This window comes from Panthera onca, chromosome A1 (genome assembly GCF_046562875.1).
Source record: "Panthera onca isolate mPanOnc1 chromosome A1, mPanOnc1 haplotype 2, whole genome shotgun sequence".
In the NCBI taxonomy this organism is placed as follows: Eukaryota; Metazoa; Chordata; class Mammalia; order Carnivora; family Felidae; genus Panthera; species Panthera onca.
Genome location: NC_138339.1, coordinates 223,279,396 through 223,301,135, shown reverse-complemented (window position 1 = coordinate 223,301,135; position 21,740 = coordinate 223,279,396). Strand labels below are relative to the sequence as shown.

The 21,740-nt window shown below is 38.9% G+C and overlaps 1 protein-coding gene and 1 long non-coding RNA gene across 4 annotated transcripts in view; one reads left to right on the top strand and one right to left on the bottom strand.

Moving 5' to 3' along the window:
• The first annotated feature begins 184 nt into the window (after nucleotides 1–184).
• On the top strand, nucleotides 185–11,841 carry NHLRC3 (NHL repeat containing 3). Of its 3 annotated transcripts, XM_060637289.3 has the most exons (8): nucleotides 187–561; nucleotides 781–809; nucleotides 1,046–1,198; nucleotides 1,502–1,649; nucleotides 3,792–3,992; nucleotides 5,999–6,090; nucleotides 8,829–8,941; nucleotides 9,524–11,841. In XM_060637289.3, exons 1-8 carry the CDS (start codon nucleotides 489–491, stop codon nucleotides 9,777–9,779), a joined length of 1,065 nt encoding a protein of 354 aa, XP_060493272.1. In that variant the 5' UTR covers nucleotides 187–488; the 3' UTR covers nucleotides 9,780–11,841. The 3 variants fall into 3 exon arrangements, with proteins under 3 accessions (XP_060493271.3, XP_060493272.1, XP_060493273.1); XM_060637288.3 differs by having other exon boundaries at nucleotides 185–809; XM_060637290.3 differs by lacking the exon at nucleotides 781–809 and having other exon boundaries at nucleotides 188–561.
• Nucleotides 7,114–21,740, bottom strand: part of LOC132682149 (uncharacterized) — a 46,969-nt gene continuing 32,342 nt past the window's right edge. The window contains exons 3-5 of the long non-coding RNA XR_009611505.1: nucleotides 12,164–12,343; nucleotides 7,947–7,984; nucleotides 7,114–7,200 (exon numbers count right to left, since the gene is read on the bottom strand). This is a non-coding gene — a long non-coding RNA (uncharacterized LOC132682149). The remainder of the gene's footprint in view (nucleotides 7,201–7,946; nucleotides 7,985–12,163; nucleotides 12,344–21,740) is intronic.

Below are 21,740 nucleotides of genomic sequence, written 5' to 3'. Positions count from 1 at the left end.
AATCGGAGGTAGCTGAAATCTTTCTCAGAGCTTGAAAATCATTTTTTGAGAGCCACATTTCTATTTTGCGGGTTTGCGTGTGTTGGGTTGTGATTTTTCAATCTTAATTAAAAAAAAAATGAACGTCGAGTGGTTAAGGCATATCTATGGATACCCTTATTTTTGGCTGACGGGCGAAGTCCGCAGTGTGGACCGCCCCAAGGGGCGGAAAAGGGTGGTCAGTGGGTCAGCCCGAGCCGCGTGACCTGGGGGCGTGGACCCCGAACGCACCAGGAAACCGCTACCCGAGATCCTGATTTTCTCTCACCCTGATCTGTGCTCTCCTCTGGGTTTTCAAAACCCGCACATCCAGGGAGAGGGAATTGGAGATAGGAGCTTCGGCCCCGAGGTTGGGCCGACGCCCTATGCGGCGACGAAAGGCGTGGACCTGAGAGCGTTCGGTGGCCCCCAGCCGCCTGCGGACCCTTCCGTCTCGTCATGGCGAGATTATGGGTCGGCCTGGCAGGCGCTGGCTTCTTTGTTGCATTACTGGTTTTGCATTCGCGTTTTTGTGGCTCACCGGTGAGTTGAGCAGTGAAGACGTGTCTGTCGGGTGTGTGGACGGCACCGTTGAGAGGCGACGCCGCTGTTGTGGGGTGGAGGTGGCGGGCCTTGGCTCCCGCACTGGCTGGTCTCAAAACCCCCACCCGGGCCGAACTGCCGACGTCCTTCTTTGTCTCTTCGGGTTTAAAAGTTTGTATATGATGCATCGCCGTTTCCCTGTGTTCTTTCTTTCCCCAGACCCCACTACGTCTCCAAATAATTTGCAGGTTTGTATTGTGGCCCCCTTGGTCTTTCGACGTATAAACCCATTCCCCCATCATTTCTGTCCACCCATTCCCCCATCATTTCTGTCCAGCAGCCTCAACACCTCTGTGTCAGGTGTCAAGGCATGCTTAAAAATAAACATTTATTTATTTATTTTTTTAACCTAGAGAGTGAACTGAATCTTAATCTTCTGGGTTTTTTTGTTTTGTTTTGTTTTTTGTTTTGTTTTGTTTTTTAGGTTTTAAGGAAATTTGCTTTTCAAGTTTCCTGGACAACCGAGGAAATTCTTTACCGGCTGGATGTGGGATGGCCTAATCGTCCAGAATACTTTACTGGAACGACATTTTGTGTTGCAATTGACTCCCTCAGCGGATTGGTTTACGTAGCCCAGGTTAGTAAAATTGGCATTAAAAAAAAAAAAAAAAATTATGAATACAAAGGAAACAGCTTCTTGATTTGCTGCACTAAGTAACCATGTATGTTTACGGTAATCGTGAAATTTGGTTTTTTTGGATTGGTTTTGAGTAAATATTTTGGTTTTGAATGTAATAGTTAATACTGTTAGGTTTTGAAGATGGTTTTTAAGCATTATTAATTTGTCAATTAACCTTTAATTGTTGTTTTTCTCTACCAATATAAAGATTACTTTCTAAAAAATAATCTTATCTAAGCAGCTATTTTTATATACCTTCAGAGAGGGGATAACATCCCAAAGGTATTAGTGTTCACAGAGGATGGATATTTCCTACGATCCTGGAATTACACAGTTGACACACCTCATGGTATATTTGCAGCCAGTACACTACATGAACAGTCTGTCTGGATCACGGATGTAGGAAGTGGTATGTGTAGTAATATCTATTAAATTGTCTTGCTAGAAATCATATTTTTGCCCATGTTCTTGCTTGTATGCTTTAAAATCAAGAGTTGCTAAATCTAATTGTCATTTCTTTAATGACTTGTGAAATCACTTCTTTCTAAAAATCTTTATATTGTACTTCCGTAGAGTCGAGACATTTAACAAGAAGGCTACCGTTGTGATTCTTCCATTAACTTGTCAAGGGACTTTTCCTCTTTGTAGCACCAGTTGTGAGACTGTCCTTTCAGGGGTCCTTTTTTATAGTTTTTAAAACATCAGCTGCTCCTCCCAGGTTAAATGTAAACCTCTTGTGTGAAGCCACAGAACTAACAATCTCTGAGAGTTAGTAAAATCCCTGTCTCATTTTCCTTTACCAGTTCTCTTTCAAAAGAGATTGTGCTAAGAAACCAGAACTGCTTTGTTGCCCAAAATGCAAGATTTGCAGAAACTGCTGGTGTTAATGTTTCTGAAATCCTACCTACTGCAGCATGTCTGAAATTTTCCTTCCAAAACACATTTTTAGTAGAGTATGTTGTAAATCAAGCACAGTTGAATTTATAGCTGTGAATGGTTTCATAGGTAACTGTTGCGTATTATTGTGGCTTAAGACAAGATAGTACCAGAGATGACTTGTGATTATAATTTCAGGATCTCAAGAATGAATGGGATCATAAAGACAGTATTTCTAGATAACCTGGAATTATGTCAGGATCTCAGAGATGAATGGGATCATAAAGACAGTGTTTCTAGTATTCTTTGGCCCAGTTACATTCATGGCTTGAAGGACATCCTGTTTCTTCACTTCTGGCTAGTTCAGATGCCATTTTGGAATTAATGAACTCTCAGTTTTTGTTAGAAGTGCTATTACCATTTGTTCTCAGAACCCAAGAGATTTCTGAGCTTTAGCTGATAATCCATTCATTTCAAAATGTAGTTTGGATTGTAAGATTTTGGTTAAAAAAAAATCTAGACTGCATCTGATTTCATTGTAATACTGTAATGAAATACGGCTCTTTTCCCTCTTTTTTTCAGAATTTACTGTTAAAAGCCTTTAGTTTTTCATTTATTCCATTCATGTGATCCTTTTTTATAAAATACTTCATTGATTCCCACCAATAAAAAGAACACACATGACCTCTTCATTCTTTCCATTATAGCTGGTTTTTTTCATGCACAAATCTGGAGACACTTTATATTCCTTCCCATTTTTTGAAGAAATACGTTCCTTTAATAAAAATATGGCTGTAAATGAGCCTATAAAAAAAAAAAACCCACAAGAATGTTTTCCACTGGTATTCTGTGTCCTTTGCCAATTTTTTAGGAACTTTGAAGGTTGCATTCTGTAATAATATTATATTCTCTTATTGCTACAAACTAACTCAAGCTTTCAAATGAGGCATAATAATAAATATACTTTTTAAGTTAGACTTGTAATGCAAGTTTGATTCACTTTATTTCCAGTAAGCTCAGTGTATCCAATTTATCTTTTGAATGCCTAACAGTTAGTCTGGTCTTGGTATGCCTTCAAATTGATTTCTCTTAACTACTTTATGGTTTTTTCCTATTTGTTAATACTTTATATTTTTGCTTGTAAGGAATTTCCACTCAAGTCTTGATGTAAGTGAAAGGATATGATACTAACAATTTGGGAAGATTTATTCCCTTCTTAGGAAAAAAATGTTAATGGGTTGAATTTGAACTTGTTTCCACTAGGAGAAAGGGTAGTTTTAAAATCTGTATTATAGTGCACTTTTTGTTGACCTACTAAAATTTGAGCGCATATGATTGAAATAATGATTTTCAAATATAAGTTCCTTTTCCAGTTCCTTTTTGGTTTCTTTTTGCAAGGAATGCTCCTTCAAGGTTGTATTTATGATAAAAAAGAAAATGATCTACCTATAATTTAGCATCACAAGCTTCCTGTATAAGGAGCCAATTGTTTTGGTTTGATTTACTTGAATTTAGAAGTACCTGAGATTTTAATTCATAATAAGTTTGGTTGTAACTGATGAAGAAGCTCAATTAACTGTTTAATTCTAGTACATTTTTGCTCTCTGCTTACTTGAAAAACGTGAATGTTTGGACAGTGGCTGTATTTGTGAAGTGTGTGTGTTTATCTTTATAGGATCCTATGGTCATACTATTAAAAAATACAATTCCTTTGGTGATCTTGTTCAAGTGTTGGGTACCCCAGGCAAGAAAGGCACTGGTTTGACTCCCCTACAGTTTGATAACCCCGCAGAATTGTACGTAGCCGACACAGGAGATATTTACATCGTGGATGGAGACGGAGGATTGAATAACAGATTGATCAAATTGTCCCAAGGTACCTGGCTTAGCTTTGCATGGCATTGTAAGAATGTTATTCAATAAGTTGCATTGCTTTAGTTTGCTTGATACTTGGTAAATATCATAACTGTTGCATGTTGTATATGAAGCTGTGTGTAAAGGGCTCTAGTGAGATGTGTGGGATGGCCAGTAATAAATGGTGCTGATGATAGGCTTGCTTAATTCTCAAAAGGTAGGCGTTTGCTTTGAACGACACTGGAAGCACTTTGGGGATTTATAGTGGGCTCAAGAAGTAAGTGCTTATCCTGTCCAGTTCAGAATAAGGAGATTGGGAACCTGACATCCCAGGGCTGAGGTATCCTTCAGTTTGATCAGCTAAAGTTTGTGTTTGTATTTTACTGTTGTTGTGTCCTCAGTAGTATTCTAGGTGCAGGTCTATTTCAGATAAAACCGTTAAGTGGTACTCTGCGGTATTGGTAAAGTAAAATGGGACTAGGAGGAGAAGCTTCTGTTGACTGGAGAAGTAGGGCAAGGGTTCCTAAAAGAAGTAGTTCTTGAACTACACTGATTTTGGTGGGAGGAGAAGGGAGATGGGAGGAACGTTCACAAGCTCCATCACACAAGGTCTACAGGTGGTAATTAGCAAGTTTTCCAGGAAAGGAGCTTAGGATGTAATTTTTGAATAGTAGAAAGTACGATTTGGGATGTTGAAGGCTTATCAAAGAATTTTGAAGCCATAATTTTGCCTTTGAAATGTCTGAGGTTTTTTAGTGGGAAAGCGATGTTATAGAAGCAGTGTTTACAATAGACACTGTACCGAGATATATTTGCAGTAAGCGCTGTTATTTGGACAGGATATAAACCCCTACATGGAAGCTGTGTAGTCAGCTTATCACCCAGTAACTGAGTTTGGTTGGTGATAGTTAAAGGGAGGTGACGTAGGGATAAAGCAAGACTCAAAAAATTCTATGAAAGAAACAACCAAACTCAGGAGACAGATTGAATGGCTGTGATAAAAAAAATTGCCACAGGGGCACCTGGGTCGCTCAGTCGGTTAAGCATCTGACTTCGGCTCAGGTCACGATCTCGAGGTTTATGAGTTTGAGCCCTTTTGGGGCTGCTGCTGTCAGCACAGAGCCCACTTTGGATCCTCTGCCCACCTCTTCTCCGCCCCTCCCCCACTTGCGCTCGTGCACTCTCTCTTTCTCTCTCTCTCAAAACTATCTTTTTAAAAAAATTGCCACAAACTAAATGGCTTAAATGGAAATGTTTTCTCTCGTAGTTTTGGAATCCAGAAGTCTGAACCTAATGGGCAGGCCATGCTCCCTCTAATGGCACAAGAGGAGAATCCCTCTTTGCCTCTCCGGCTTCCCGTGGCTGCAGACATTCCTTGGCTTGGGGCAGCATATCTCCAGTCTCTGCCTCTGTCTTCAGATGGCTTTCTTTTGTGTGTGTGTCTGTGTCTCAAATCTCCCTCTCCTTTCTCTTACAAGGACACTAGTCATTGGATTTAGGGTCCACCCTAAATCTAGGATCATCTCTTCACAAGATCCCTAACTTCGTTACATCTCCAAGACTCTGTGTCCAATAAAGTCACATTTACAGATACAGGAGTACCTGTGACTCGGGCTTGGGCATATCTTTAGGGGTAGAGGTAATAAAGGAGACAGAATATAAAGACAATGTGAATTTTTAAGCTCAGAGGAATTATAGTACCAAATAACCGATTAGTTAGGAAGGGGTATCAGTTTGAGGGAGATGTTGACATGAATCACAGCAGTGGTTTTGAGTGATAAAAGATTCCAGTGGAGATAGTCATTAAAGAAGTCGATTAATTGCTTGACACAGAGAAGGAATTTTTTTTTCTGGTAAAGCATAAGAATTAAACAAAGTGGTATACCAACAGAAAGCCAGTAAAGCATAATCAATTGCAGGTATAATTGAATAGTTTGTTTGCCACTTAAGACATACAATATAACATGCAAATGTGTCAGGTATTCTATATGTTGCTCTGACCAACTAACTATGTTTACCACTGTCCAGATTTTATGATACTTTGGCTGCATGGAGAACGGGGGACAGGGCCTGCCAAGTTCAACATACCTCACAGCGTTACAGTTGATTCGGCTGGTCGGGTAAAAAATACACTCTCGTTGTATCTGGAACTGTATCTAAATGTGTGTGTGTGTGTTGGTGTATGGGCCTATATATATACATATGTATACATGTATACATATATATATGTATACATATGTATATACATATGTATACATATATATACATATGTATACATATATATATGTATACATATATATATACATATGTATACATATGTGTATACATATGTATACATATATATATACATATGTATACATATATGGACCTTGGTGCACATGTGTGTTTCTGGACGTATAAATTATGTATGAATGTTTGTGGTTGTGTGTATCTGGGTATGTCTGGGCAGTTCCTTTGGGGCTGGGTATACCCACGTACTCTTACAAATGTTTGAGTCCCATACTGGAGAGAGTTCCCCAAATATTTAAAAATGAACAAAATAGATTTTCTATGTCACTTAAAGGTAGAAGGAACAAATAAAGGAATAGAACAATAAGTAACCTGAAGAAGAAATGAGTCACCCTCCCACTAAGAAAACTACGATGTGTTTGAATATATTTTTAACCTTAGAAATAAATTCATGCTAGAATATGTTGACCAAAAGGGAGAAGGGAGAGGTTAACCTCGGAAGCTTGAAAACAAGAGCCACCTTGGCAAGCTCTGTTCTCACTAGCTCCAGTGTGGGGAACAGAAAACTTTAACTGACGCATTTCAACCCATTTCTTTTTTCCCACCCGTCTCTTTTGCACACCGTTAAGCATACATACCACTTCTTTGGGGTTACTTTCCCAAAACCAAGTCCCCACCCAAAATGTTACCTTAGTTTTTCCTGTTTTCCTGTAGTGGCCTGTACTTCCCCCATTATAGTAACTGTCACACTATCGTATCAATTAACTGTCTCCCTTGACAGAGTGTAGGCTGTATGAGGGCACGTACTGAGTCTCTTTTGCTTTCTATCTCGGCGTCTGGCACATACTGGTCGTCTTATATGTAACTGAAATGACTAAAGGACTTACTACACACACAGTGGATGCATCAGACAATCTTGGCTTCATACCGTTAGAAATTTAATCCGTTTCCACTTCTGGCTCTGTGTTTAGCAAGCAGCCTTCTGATTGTGATTTGGCTTCCTGTGCAGACAAAATGAGAATGTTTTAATCATAAAATCTTCAGGTAGTTCTTAGTGTAGATAGGAAGATAACTGAACATGTGAATTTTGTCTGTAAATGGGGAGCTAGAAAGTTGGAATTCTGGTTTTAAACACATTACCCTGCTGAGCCTGGCTAACTTCTCCCTTTGTGGGATAAGAACAAGATCAAGTTTCTGAGCAGGCAAGACTTAGACCCTGGTAAATTCTCCACAGTGATAAGTGCCCTTTTGAGAGGCCTTGGAGAACATTTGACGGACATCCTCTGGCATTACTGAATGATGAGAAATGAGAATGTTCATTTCCGCACACTTGTGTTTTAACCACAGTCATGCTGTTCTGAACGTTTTACGTGATTGACTCAGTCATCATCCAAGCCTATGTGAAAAGTTCACTAGGTCCAGAGGTAAACTTGCCGGTGTTTCTTAAACAAGATTTCTCAGATTGTGTTCAGTAGGAAAGATAATGCTAACAATCTAAAGTATTATTCAGTCTTACGACCTAAACTATATTTCTTCCTTGGTCACTCATCTAAGACAGTAATCCGAAAATCTTTAAGGAAATCCATCCTTACTAAAGAATCATGGATCAGGAAAAGGTCTTGAGAAATTGCCTTACATAGAGATCAACAACCTCTCTAAAGTGAAACAGTTTATTTGTGTCTTATTGTAGATGAATTTAGTGGCTACTGAAACTCAAACATACTGACAAATACATAGTTAGGGTTACCTTGAAGAAACAGTCCCTGAATCCACAAACCCAAGATCCTGAAAGGAGAAGAAGGTAGAGGTCAGTGGGGCAGGCCCATACTTCCAGTCCATTCTTACCCCTCTCTAATCCTAGCTGCATGTCATAAAATGATTTCTCTGTATGTATGCTGTAGGTTGCATGTATCAGATATAGTACATGAGATGCCATTTAACGTGAATCTACTCTCCTGTTTTATGACAGTAGTTTCCTTAGTAACTCGTACCAGCCTATAGCAAAACGGAATTAAACCTGTCGTTAGCCTACTGTCTTTCTTAAAAGTTACCGAAGTCTTCTAAGCTTCCTCTTCCAGTGGGTTGGCACTTTGGACATGCCTTGCTAAATAGCAGGTGGATGTTTAGTGATACTGCAGTAGGAATGAATACCCTAGCCTGGGCTCCTGAGGAACAAGGCTGTGTGTCTTTCTTTTTGTCTTCTAACCTAGCCCTGGAACTGGCAGGGTGGCAGTACTCAGCCGGAAGGTGAATGCCTGTGAGAGGAATGGATGAATTCTGTCCCTCCTCAGTGTTGCTCATGTTCCGCATCATGATGGAGGACTCCGGTTTTTGTTATTCGGGTGCTTGGTAGAACGGGCAGAGTACTGTGTATGGGCTTGGAGTTGAGACAGGTGGCCTAAAGTGGCTCTCCCACGTATTGGAAGCTCACTTCAAGCAAGGGATTTAAACTTTCTGAACTTTAATTTCCTGTCTGAAGATAGGGCTTACCTTCTTTGAGGCCCTCTGAGAACCGCATGAGATGATGTATGGGAAACTAGTAGAAATGAACATCCATCCCGCCCCTCTCCCTTTTTGTTTTCTCATTATATGTGGATCTTTTCCAAAAAACATTTTTTTGCTTTCTCAGGTATGGATTGCTGACCGAGGAAATAAAAGAATTCAAGTATTTGATAAAGACACTGGGGAGTGGTTAGGAGCATGGAATAATTGTTTCACGGAAGAGGGACCTTCTTCAGTCAGGTAACGTTTTCCTTTTTTTTTGTTTTTTTAATGCTTTTTTAAATCTGATTTATGTTTGCTTCTCTGAAGAGCTAGCTGAAACGTTAAAATATTATTTTCAGAAGGTGGAAAAGGAACAGAAACAAGTTTGCAGAGAATATTTCAGATCCCAAGCAGAGGAAGAAAAGCAGTTAAAGTCCCAGTGCACTGTGGGATCGGGGTGTCAGATAACATATGCTGGACCTCCTACAGCTTTCACCCTCAGGGTACATGTGGTGAATTTTTAAACGTAGAACGAAAATAGAAATCTGGAGTCTGTAGTGTCAGCCTAGCACCGACTCTCCTGTCCATTAGTTTCATTTTGTGTGGTTCTTGCGTATTACTTTTTGTTGTTGTTCAAGCTATTCTTTGGCTACATCTACCTTCACAAATCTTTATTCCCTCATAAACAAAATTAGACAAACTTAAATTCTCCTCGAAAGCAACTTCAGCAAGTATAGGTGCCTATTGTTGTTAAGCGTTGTAGGGGAGAAAAATGTTGAAGAAGTCAACATTTATATTGATTTTGCATACATTTATTCTGTAAAATGTCTCTGTCCTTAGATTTACTCCTGACGGGAAGTACGTGATCGTAGCCCAGCTGAATCTCAGCAGGGTCTTACTGGTGGCCGCACCCCCAGTGGGAAGCATTGGCAACTGTTCCGTGATCAACACAATCCAACTAGCAGACCAGGTTTTACCTCATCTCTTAGATGTCAGCGGGAAGACTGGAGCAATCTATGTAGCAGAAATCGGAGCAAAGCAAGTGCAAAAATATGTCCCAGTGGAGGGCTATTTTCCTTCGTTCACACATTCGTAATGGTTCTTTTCCCGGAGATGTTTCAAGTGGAAGTTCAGATTCTCAAGTTCATTGTCATGTCCTTACAAATCACCTTCAGGCACCAGTATTCGTTTCTTTATTTTCCCGTGATCTAGTGATGAGAAGAATTTGTTCTTATATCCTTCAGAACCATATGTTTTGTTGCTGTTTTCCTGACTTAGTTTTACTTGTAAGTGCATAAGGCTATTTTAACGAAGGAAATGTAATTCTAAAAAATGGGATCTGAAAGAGGGACTAAGACCATAAGGTAGGTATTTGCCCAGGTAGACTAATCCTCCCTGGGAGGAAGAGGGAAAGGAATAAAAACGGGTTTTGCAGGATATATTGAACTTCACGTGAAGGACTACAAACCTCCAGTTTGTTCACCTTCTATAAAATGTACCTTTTGAGCGATTAAGTCAGATGGGCTCTTGATCAATGAGTACCCACAGGATGCTAGCTCCTAAAGATTCAGAGAGGAAGAATCAGGACTTAGCTGTGTGAGCCTGTTCAGTAGCATCTAGTCCAGTGGGACACAAGTGTGCAAACTGATACAAGCGTGTCAGCAGGCCTCAAGCGTGTCTTATAGGAACATCACATCTGACTGAGAGAATCCTGGAGATTTTGCGGGGAAAGTCCATTCGAGCTCCCAACTTGAGAAACCAAAGAGGGGAAAACAAGGTGGTCTAAATGGACAAGTTGTAAAAAGTTACAGACTTGCTGAGAACCCTGATAGGCTTTCTTTTAAAAGGCCAGCTTGGCCTGGGTCCTTTAGCTGGAAGATACTTCGTCTCAACCTCTAAATGTAGGAATAAGACAGCAGGCATTTAAGCACTTTACTGAAAGGGATCTTTACAAGTACTAACTGGGATGTTTTTTAATTAAAGGTACGACTGAAAATAGGGCCCTTCATTCCTTTTTTCCTCCTTCCCTCCCTCCCGACCTCCCTCCCTTCCTTATCTTCTTTTTTTAAAACATGAACTCAGTTCATTCCTAACATCTGTCTACCTCAAAGAAGTTTTAGAATTGTATATATGGGGATCTGTTAAGGTGAATAATTTCTTAGCTTTCTATTTCTACGTCTCTCTACCCTTTGGTCTGAATACCAGATGAAAGACCATCTTTTCGGTTCTAGTTTATTCTGGGTTCTGTTCAGACCTCGCCGTATGATGATGTCAACTCATTCGTCCCCTTCTTCTTGTATTCACCTCCCTCCTTATCCCGGACTTGCACTGTAAATCGTGTAGCATGTGAGAAATCTTGAGCTGACTTTCCTCATCACCCATTGTAGCTGCCGTCTGTTTTCCAGACCTCAAGGAATTCACACTATTTTGATGCTCGGATCATATCTTGACACAGTTAGAAAGTTAAATCTACCAACAGGAAACTGTCCTGTGTTCCAAGGCCTTTGATAAGTGTGTTTGTGCCACTGACCAAGCTGTATGATCTTCAGTGAGTCTTCTTAGTTTTTCTCCTTAGTAAAATGGGAGCATCATTTCCTTCCTCCTTCAGAAATGCTGCAAGGATCATATGTACGACAGATACAAATGTGCCCTTTGAAATCTAAGCTCCCAGGGCATTCGAGGCAGAAATTCTTAAACAGAGATCCTTCCAGCTGCTTAATTTACCTGATAGCAACTATCCAGTTTGCCTTAATTTTGCGTTGAGTGCTTTTTTCAAAACCTATCGTCGTGAACTTTATGCAGCTTAGCAAATATAGTAAATTTATTTGGATAGAAGGAAGTGATTTGAGAGTTTTGTTTTGTTTTGTTTTGTTTTTAAGCCAGGACAAGAAGTGCAAATACCTCTTAGAAGGAATACAGGTTAGGTAAACTGATCTTGTCATTTTAAAAATGTTACAGTTAACTTTGTTTTATGCCAGTTTCTTATAAAACTTGTTGAAAGTATTGTTGCCATATATCTTGCTAAAAGTGTTTATTAGCATACTTGTAATCATAGTATTTCACTTTTTTCCTTTGGGTTAATTGGTTAAATGATTGAGAAAATGTGTTGTATTTTGACTAAAAAATATGAATTAAACTTTTGGAAAGAAAAGGCAGTATTATCTGGCTCTCTAATGAATGTTTGATTTTATTGTTATAAAAGCAGTTTTAGAACTTCTTATTCTGTTAAAGAATTTCAGCAATCCTGATAGCACAAGTTGGCACTGAGAGAATATCCTTCATTCACGTGTAAAGTATAGGCTACATCTCCCGGAGGGGGAGATTACTTTTCTAAATTAGGGAACCAAAGACTGTATCTTCCCTAACCCCTATTAGAACATCGGGTCTCTATGATGGAATTATTTGTCCGCAGAGGCAGCCTGTGTGAAATCAAGAGGGTAAACTAAGAAGACCCATATAATTTGTGCTTCGGTCACTTACCAGGTCAAAAGACTGCTTCAAGCATTGCGGTCGTCAGGCTAAATAAAGGCAGTCAAGTCCCAACTTTTATTCTGCATTTGTTGATTTTGAACCCTGGATTTTAAAACAGGGTACATTGGATAGCCCACACTGCAACTGGAAACTGCCAGATTTTTGCTCCTTTGACTCACCAAAATAAGTCTGTTGGAATCAAGAAGAAAAAAAAAAAGTACCCTAAATGTATGACTTTCTTTTACTCTTTAAAATTTCAGCGATAATCAAAGAAAAAAAACCTTTAAAAAAAGAGATTCATTTATTCAACAAAAACGTGAAAGCGCAGATGTGTGAAGGCTCTCAGGCAGGTGTCCTCTGCCCTCGCCCTCGTAGTTGGCCATCTACTGGACAGAAGTTTCCTTTCAGTTCACCCTGGGAGGTGCCTTCCTTGCACTGGTGGTGTCTTACGTTCTTGGTACAAGAGAGGGCGGTAGAGTCCTGCTTACAAGCATTTCTTGAAACCAGAAGTGGATTTTCATCTTTATACTTTGACTTTTTTAACAATTGAGGTAAACCATACTTTTTTTTCTTTAGCTTGTGTATCTTGAGGAAATTAGCTTGTAGGTGACCTCCTTTCCAAGGATTATTGGGATATTTACTGTTGAGACATTTCCATGTTTTAAAAAAAACCAAAACACTTTTTTTTAATATTTTTAAAATTTTTAATGTTTATTTCTATTTGAAAGAGAGAGAGTGGGGGAGGGGCAGAGAGAGAGAGAGGGAGACACAGAATCGGAAGCAGGCTCCGGGCTCTGAGCTGTCAGCACAGAGCCCGACGCGGGGCTCGAACTCCCGAACCGCGAGGTCGTGACCTGAGCCGAGGTCGGACGCGCAACAGACCGAGCCACCCAGGTGCCCCAAAACACTTTCAATAAAAGCCAAACTAACAGCCAGAAGGGAATAACTTATTTTAAACTGTAACCTGAAGAGGAGTTTAGTGTAATAGAAAATACATTCATATTAGCAGAAAATTATTCCTTTTCTCCTTACTAGATTTTTTTGTTTTAAACAATTTTGCTTCATAGTTGCTGACTCTTTTACAAATATTATTTACAAAGAGGCCCAGTGATTTCTCCACCAGACACTTACCCATAGAATCCATGAGTTTATAGAGTAAGTTAGTCCTGTGAACATGTAGTGACATATAGATACTCCCTTGGTATGTAAGAACTGAGTGGAATTTAAGCAGTGAAAAATAGCGCTTTTTGAAACTTTTGTTTCTTCCGTGGTAAACAATGAAAGGATATTGTTATGATTTAATTCTGCCTTTATGTCAAAGTGGCCCATCTTGGGGGATCCTGTTTTCAGCGCCTATAATAGTCTGTGACCCTGGTAAACAGATTTGTGGTGTGGAGTTTCCCTTCGGATGCTACATGTAAGAATCCCACAAATAGACTCTAATCCAAAAGCAGTTGACCAAAATAATAACATGGTGTTTGGAAATAATTCTGAGACCTTCAAAGGGTGATCAAGAGCATAGGATTACCGAGCTGTCCTTCAGAATGAAGATAATAAATGGAAATAAGTGTGGCCCGTTGGTCCAGCTTAGTGAAAGAACATTCTAGCAAAGAGCTGTTCAGCAGTGGAACAGACTGTGTTCATATGGGAAGTGGTAAAGTTCAGTGATTCAGAACCCGAAATCTGGAGTTAAGTTGCCCTGGGTTCTGATCCAAGCTCTGCCACTTACTTGCTGCGTTGTTCTGACACTGCCTCATTCTCCTCCTTTGTGAAATGGAAATATTTGTATTTTCCTCATAGGGTCATTGTGAATAGAAATGAGATTGTGCGGGTAGAACATTAAACCTAGTCCCTGACACACAGTAAGCACTCCCCACTCCTTAAGAGACTCGTTGGAGGTATGTCAGCCAGAGACCGGCAGTCGTGCCATCTTTGGGCAGAAATTCTTACCCTGGGAAGATGAGAAGACCAGATGACCTTCCCTATGGTATGATTCTGTGTTTAGTCACACTATTGAAGACTAAAGATACCGTTGTAATACACTGAGTCATCTGTCATTTAGGAATGGCCACTTTTTAGTCATCTAGGAATATGGTGGTGAGCAAGGTAGACTCCTTTTCTGGAATACACATTCTACATCGGGAAACAGAACAGTTTGAGTGAAAAAGTGAGATTCTGATGAGACTTTGTGGTAAATACTAACACTTGGTTGGCTAAACACCCATTCTCAATTGTCTTCCTTCTACCACTTTGGAGACTGGAAGAGCTAGGTGCTTGCTTTCTCAGCCTAACCAGCATCTAGGGGTAGTCGCATGATGTTCTGGCCAGTGCAACATAAATGGAAGTCTACTGGGGGATTTCTGGAGAATCATTTGCTTTTGGATTTAAGAGAATAAACAGGTATGCTTAGCACCACCGCCTTCTCCCTCCTTCCCTGACGAACTTGAATGTAATGCCTTGAGTTGCAGCAGCCATCTTGGAACTATAAAGCAACAAATGACTTCTTAAGGAAGGCAGAAAGAAGGCTGGGTTTTTATCATTGGGGAACCACTGTATTGGCCTGGTAATTCCTTACTCTAGATTTTTATGTGAGATAATTAAATGTTTTAGTTAACTTAAGCCAGTGTTTTGTTTGGTTGGGTGTTTTCTTGCAGATAAAAAGCATTCCTAAGAAATTCAGTATTAAATTAACCTATGTTCATTTGCATTGATATTTTTTTTTTATGGTTTTAAGATTCTATATCCAGGAAAATAGTCTGCTCTTATGTCTTATTTTATGTCCTTTAATAAGATGTTTTTGGTGGTTTTTTTTTTTTTTAATTTAGATTCTGTGCATTTCTTTTGAGACACATTTAGGTTCCTGTGTCAAATTTATCCTGCACATTTATTAATTATAGCTACTAGAGTAGGATTTTTTCCCCATTGCTAATTAGTTTTGGGTGGTATAGAGAAAGGGTATCAATTCTTTCTTATGTATGTCATATCTGTTCACCTTAATAAACCCTTATTAATTTTAATTAGCTATTATAGATATTCAGACTTTGTAGGTATACCACTCTGAAAATAAAGATAACTATATGCCTTTCAAGATTTTTATTGCTTGCTTGATTTTTTAAAATTTTATTGCATTAGCTACATTGTTCAAAACAATGTTAAATGATAGTAACGATATGATGTATCTTTGTCTTATTTTTGATTTTAATGGAAATATTGGTACTTTACCAAATATGATATTTGCTATTGAATGTTGGTAATTTTCATACTTAGTTTTTTAATCTCAGAATTTTATTAAGAATTATTGCTTAATTTTGGGGTGCCTGGTTGGCTCTGTTGGTTAAGCGTCCGACTTCGGCTCAGGTCATGATCTCACAGCTCATGGGTTCGAACCCCACATCGTGCTCTGTGCTGACAGCTCAGAGCCTGGAGCCTGCTTCAGATTCTGTGTCTCCCACTCTCTCTGCCCCTCCCCCGCCCCTAAAAAATAAACATTAAAAAAAATTTTTTTTAAATAGTTGTAAAGAATTATTGCTTAATTTTATAATGGCTTTTGGCATTGATGTGTACAATATATTGACTAATGAAAGGTACAGATATTTTCTTATGGTTATTGTTAGAAAAACTTTAGTTGGTAATTGATTTCTTGCTTGAAACTTCTATTCTTCAAAGAAAGAGGGCAGTAGAGTGCCATCATATAGAATTTATCAATTATGGTCCACCCATCTCCAAAAAGAATTTGAGCCTCTTTATGATAACATTTTAAAAATATGTTAAAATAGAGTAATGTCAAAAATTGCATAGAAGGGAGGAAAACACATTTATTCAAAACCTGGATTCATAGTTATGCAATTAAGCATTAAGTTAATTCTGAGTTTTCTCGTATCCAAAGAAGGAAATGTGGATATATAATTTTCATCTAATAAAAGGAAATAGATCCATTCTTTAAGGAAGCAAGAACTTTTTTCCCCATTTTTCCATTGCATGGACCTTTAAAGGTGAAATGAAACAATATTTATAAAATATATTTTTTATAATTTATATAAGTTATATAAACTATTTATAAAAATATTTATAAAACAAAAATTTAATATAACACGAAGAAACTTTTTTTTTAATGTAATGAAAAATCACGGGAGGTGTGAGAAAGGGATAGGGTCTTTAAGCCAGTAGTTCAATAAATATTAAGTATTCTTATTTGTCATATACACCACGGATTGGACGCACAGTCTTTGTCAGGGCTTGATAGAATGATGGTGATAATGTTCTGTATTTCTGCTGTCCAGCATGGAAGCCCCTAGCACATGGGCTTTTGAGCACTTGAAATGTAGTTTGTGTGTCTGAGGAACTGAATTTTCTACCTTCTTTTTACTTAATTTAAATCGTTACATATGGCTATTGGCTACTGTATTGGACAAACACAGCAGGTGACTAGGTTTTCATAATAATGGCCAGCAGTTTGTTTCGACTCAGTTTCCTTGTTCGTTTGTATGATTTGCTTTCTCTGTAGTGTGGCCTTTTGGCAATGTTTCTAATAATTCCACGAAGATTAAAGATGAAAAATTATCATGCATCTTGAAATACTTCATTGTTGAATTTTTTGTTAAATATTTTCCAAATGAAAGTGAAGTCATTCTGTTCAGAACTGAGGAAAATGGTTCTCAAAAAGCTTCTAAGTGTTTATGTGTGCTTGTACTTACTTATTAGCTCACTTCTGGGAACATATCTGTTTTTCTATCTTTTTTTTTCCCCCCTGAAAAGAAACTATTTTTCACATGCAACAGCTCAGGTTTCAATGCAAACTTGTCTCACATAGATTTTTTTTTTAATGTTTCTTTATTCTTGAGAGACAGAGATAGAGGGCAAGCAGGGGAGCGGCAGAGAGAGAGGGAGACAGAATCTCAAGCAGGCTCCACACTGTCAGCAAGGAGCCCGACACGTGGCTCAAACCCACAAACTGTGAGATCATGACCTGAGCTGAAACGAAGAGTCAGACGCTTAAACAACTGAGCCACCCAGGTCCCCCCATATAGATTTTTTAATGCATTCCATAGAGGTATTCACAGTAATTGTTGCAAATATCTTAAAAATCAGGTTAGAAGGCACTAAAATGCAATTACAGCTTCATTACTGGTAATATTGAATTATTGCATCTTTACTAATGATTGTATTAGTTTCCATCTTTATTTGTATGCTTTAATTTTTTTTAAACCTTCTTTTTATTTTTTGAGAGACAGAGACAGAGCATGAGCAGGGGAGGGGCAGAGAGAGAGGGAGACACCGAATCCGAAGCAGGCTCCAGGCTCTGAGCTATCAGCACAGAGCCCGACGCGGGGCTCGAACTCACAAACTGTGAGATCACGACCTGAGCCGAAGTTGGACGTTCAACCAACTGAGCCACCCAGGCACCCCTGGAATATAAATTTTCATATAAGGCTGAGATTAATTTGTTCAGTGCCCAAGTGTCTGGAACGTAGTAGGTGTCATTCATTTAGTCCACACTTGACCAAGTGACCACCTACTTGATCACCTACTAGTTAATGATCTACTCAACTATTATATTAATAGTTATTGGATCGTTAACTAGCTTAAGCTTCTCAGGTCAAATAATCTTTTAATCTATCTACTTGGATTTTATTTCAGTCTGCACTTGCCCTACTCTATTTTCTTGAGACCTATTTCCTTTCATATTTCCTTTCTGCTTGCCTTTATTCATTTGTCACTGTTTGACCATTCCTCCCCCTCCCCAATTCTGGATTTGTTTCCTTTTTCAGAATTCAGGGCCTCACTAGAATATCCATACTAATATTGTGACTTTGAGCATTGCTATCTCTATTGCTTATTTTTTTCTGTAGAGAGAGGACTCGTATGCCACCTCCTGCTTCTTCCTCATCAAATTAGGTACAAGAATCTATTGTCCTTCCCTAGGTATTGAAATACTGTTTTCAAAGAAATTTCGAAAACGTTCTGTATTCCATATTACATTTTACACAGACACCTCCAACCTGCTTTCCTATTGTTTCTCCCCGTAAATCCACTTTCGAACGTTACTTTCTCAACAACTGCTGTATTTTTTGTGTCCAGCTGGCATTCAGTGGCTTTGCAGATGTGACTGCATTAGGGATTTTGAGATGCAATTATCCTAGATTATCTGGGTGGGCCCTAATATAATCACATGTTTCATCGTAAGAGGGAAGCAGAGGGAGATCTGCCATATAGAAGGGGAGTCAGTATGGCCACAAAGGCAGAGATTGGAGTGATGCCACCAAAGCCAAGGAAAGCCAACGGCCACCAGAAACTGGAAGAGGCAAGGGAGAGATTCCTCCTCAGCACTTCCACAGTGGACGTGGCCCTGCCTGGGCTTTGATTCTGGCCTCGTGATTCTGATTTGGGACTTTAGGTCTTCCACGTTGTGAAAGAATATAAGTTTCTGTGATTTTTTAAGCCCCTAAGTTGGTGATACTTTGCTGCAGCAGCTGTAGGAAAGTAATACCGAGCTGATACCTGGAAAATATACCTAAAGATGTAAAAGTATAACATGAAATTGGATAATAGGTAGAAGCTGGAAAAAATTTGTAAGTATGATGTAAACAAGATTAGATTGCTTTAGATGGTTGGTAGAAAGATATTAAAGACGTAACTGGTGAGAGCTCAGAAGGAACTGAGCACAGTGTTGAAACCCTGTATTATCTTAGATAATACATGCATCGTAAACAGACTGTTAATAAACATTTGAATTTAAAGGTGTTGCTAGTAAAGGTTCAGAAGGAAATGAGGAACATGTTTTTGGAAACTGGAGAAAAGGGGATATTTGTTATATGGTGGGAACACACAAGAATGGCTACAAATTATGAAACTATGGACTACCTTTACCTTGCCGGAAAAAGTAAGGCCAATCTAGAATTCTGTATCCAACAAATGTTTCTTTAAAATTTGAAGAAAAGGAAAGATATTTCAAACATTCAAGCTGGAATGTTCACTGCCATCAAATATATACAAGAAATAGTAAATGGAGATCTTTAGTCTGAATGAAAGTAATACCATTTGAAAACTTGGATCTACACAAAGGAATAAGAAGGGCCTGAATTGGGGCGCCGGGGTGGCTCAGTCGGTTAAGCATCCAACTTCAGCTCAAGTCATGATTTCACAGTTCATGGGTTCAAGCCCCACATCTGGCTCTGGGCTGACAGCTCAGAGCCTGGAGCCTGCTTCAGATTCCGTGTCTCCCTCTCTGTCTGCCCCTTCCCTGCTCACACTTCGTCTCTCTCTGCCTCTCAAAATTGAGTAAACAACAACAACAACAACAACAACAAAAAGAAGGGCTTGAATTGGAAAATCTATGGCTAAATATAAAGAACTTTTTTTCTTTTAGAAAAATTTTTTTATAGATAAGTGACTATCGGGGTGCCTAGGTGGCTCAGTCAGTTAAGCATCCGACTCTTGATTTTGGCCTAGGTCATGATCTCATGGTTCGGGAGAACCTGCCCCACGTTGGGCTCTGCACTGACAGCTTGGAGCTTGCTCGTGATTCTCTCCCTCTCTCTCTGCCCCTGCCTTGCTTGCATGCATGGGCTCTCTCTCTCTCTCTCTCTCTCTCTCTCTCTCTCTCTCTCTTTCTCTCTCTCAATGAAAATAAACAAATAAACATTAAAAAAAAAGGTAACTGACCATTTGAAGCAGAACTAATGACTGATGAATTTATATAACATGTAGAAGTAAAAAAAATGACAAAAATATCACAAAAGATGAGATGAGAAAATGAAAACATGCTGTTGTAAAAATATGAGAAATAATATAATATTTGAAGTAGATTCTGACAATGTAAAGAGGAGTATTGTAAATTCTAGTGCAACCAAAAATAAAACAAACACATATGGAATAGCCAATAGAAAAAGGTAAAACTATCTTCATTTTGGTGATTAAAATATCTGTATGTCATTTGGTGATTAAAATATCTCTCAAGATTCAGCAAACCATACACTTAAAAAATGGGTGGGTTTTACTGAAGGTAAATTAAGCCTCGATAGATTTGAGTAAAAAATGAAACTGAAGATTGGAGAATGGGAACAGAAACAAGAGAGAAGATGGGAAAACGGAGAATGAAAACAACAGAAAAGAGACTTCGGTGGAGGAATGGTGGCGGAGAGAATAGCTGTTGGATAACCTTGACCCACAAGCACATCTGGTGAGTGAAAGAACATGATTAGGTGTAAGAGGAAGTAAAAAGAATGTGAACAGCAGTTGTACAGCAGATGCCAGGAAAACAAAATGAATGAATTCATTGTCAACTGAAACCAGAGAGCCAGAATATTGAATGTCAGGTATTGTCATTTCCTTTAGTTTCCTTAGCCATAGTTTGTAGCCTCGAGAAAGCACCGAGGAGGCATTACTAAGGGTTAGGAATTGCAGAGCACATATGGCTCGGAAGTATGTAGTGTTAGGAAAGCAAGGTAGATAAGACTGCTCGGTATTTAAAGGGTAGGAGCAGTAAACCTTGGTTAGGAAAGAACAGGTAGAGCATGTATGAAATATAGGAAAGGTGAAATGTCAGAATGGGACTAAGAAAAATATTTTCTATGATCCGTTGATACATGATGCAACCTGAGCTTTCCAAAGTTGTGTAGTAATGGTAGGTAGCTGAGGCTGAAAAGAGAAAACACTTCTACTGGGTACAGACTTAAAAAAAGTCCCTCCCTTCTCTGTAGGGAATAATCTCAATGGACATCAAACTTATTAACTTGTACCTTTGACAGAAAAGTATTTCACATTCTCCTTAGTGTATGGATCTCGATGACACATTTTTTAAGAGTTACTTGGTGCCGAGTCTCTCAATTCATTGTGGGCCTTACAGACCACAGTGCAGGGTATGCTTTAAGGTGTAACTCCTAAAAGCATAAGCCAAGTTCACTATAGATGAAAAAACGAAAAAACATTGGACTAAAATGTTTTTAGCCTCTCAGGGCCTTAATAGGGCTGATGATGGATGATTCCTACCCGAGAAAAAGAGGACAAAGAGATTTGGGCTCATCAATAAAGCACCTGACTCCTTGAGAAATGTCTGGAGATTGAATTTAAAGTCAATCTTAAATTAATTTGACAAATGCACATAAAGAGTATTACCTGCACCAACTGTATGTCAGACCTATAAGTATCTATGTAGAAACAACAGCTTATAATTAATACAGAAAAAAAAGAACACTACTTTTCCCGGTTAGGAGCATAGAAAAGGCAAGTTTGAAACAAAAGTGTCATTCGGACATTTGATAGGACATCAGCTATCAAGATCATGACTTATTTTTTAATAGCTTTGGAAATGTTTCTTGAAGACTCTCCTCTTGCACTGACCTTTCCCCTTTCAATTCATAAAGTACTATTGTCTATTTGTCACTTTTGTACTTAAATGTATTCTCAATTGCTTCTGTATGTCTTTAAAAAAATTTTTTTTAATGTTTATTTATTTTTGAGACACAGAGAGAGACAGAGCATGAGCAGGGGAGGGGCGGAGAGAGAGGGGGAGACACAGAATTTGAAGCAGCTCCAGGCTCTGAGCTGTCAGCACAGAGCCCGACATGGGGCTTGAACCCGTAAACTG

Bases quoted from the DNA above. Each gene is read 5' to 3' on its own strand.
- NHLRC3 (XM_060637288.3), top strand. From the start codon at position 489: ATGGGTCGGCCTGGCAGGCGCTGGCTTCTTTGTTGCATTACTGGTTTT. The intron at 810-1,045 runs GTTTGTATTGTG...TTTGTTTTTTAG, and splicing joins CGTCTCCAAATAATTTGCAG to GTTTTAAGGAAATTTGCTTT. The intron at 1,650-3,791 runs GTATGTGTAGTA...TTATCTTTATAG, and splicing joins GATCACGGATGTAGGAAGTG to GATCCTATGGTCATACTATT.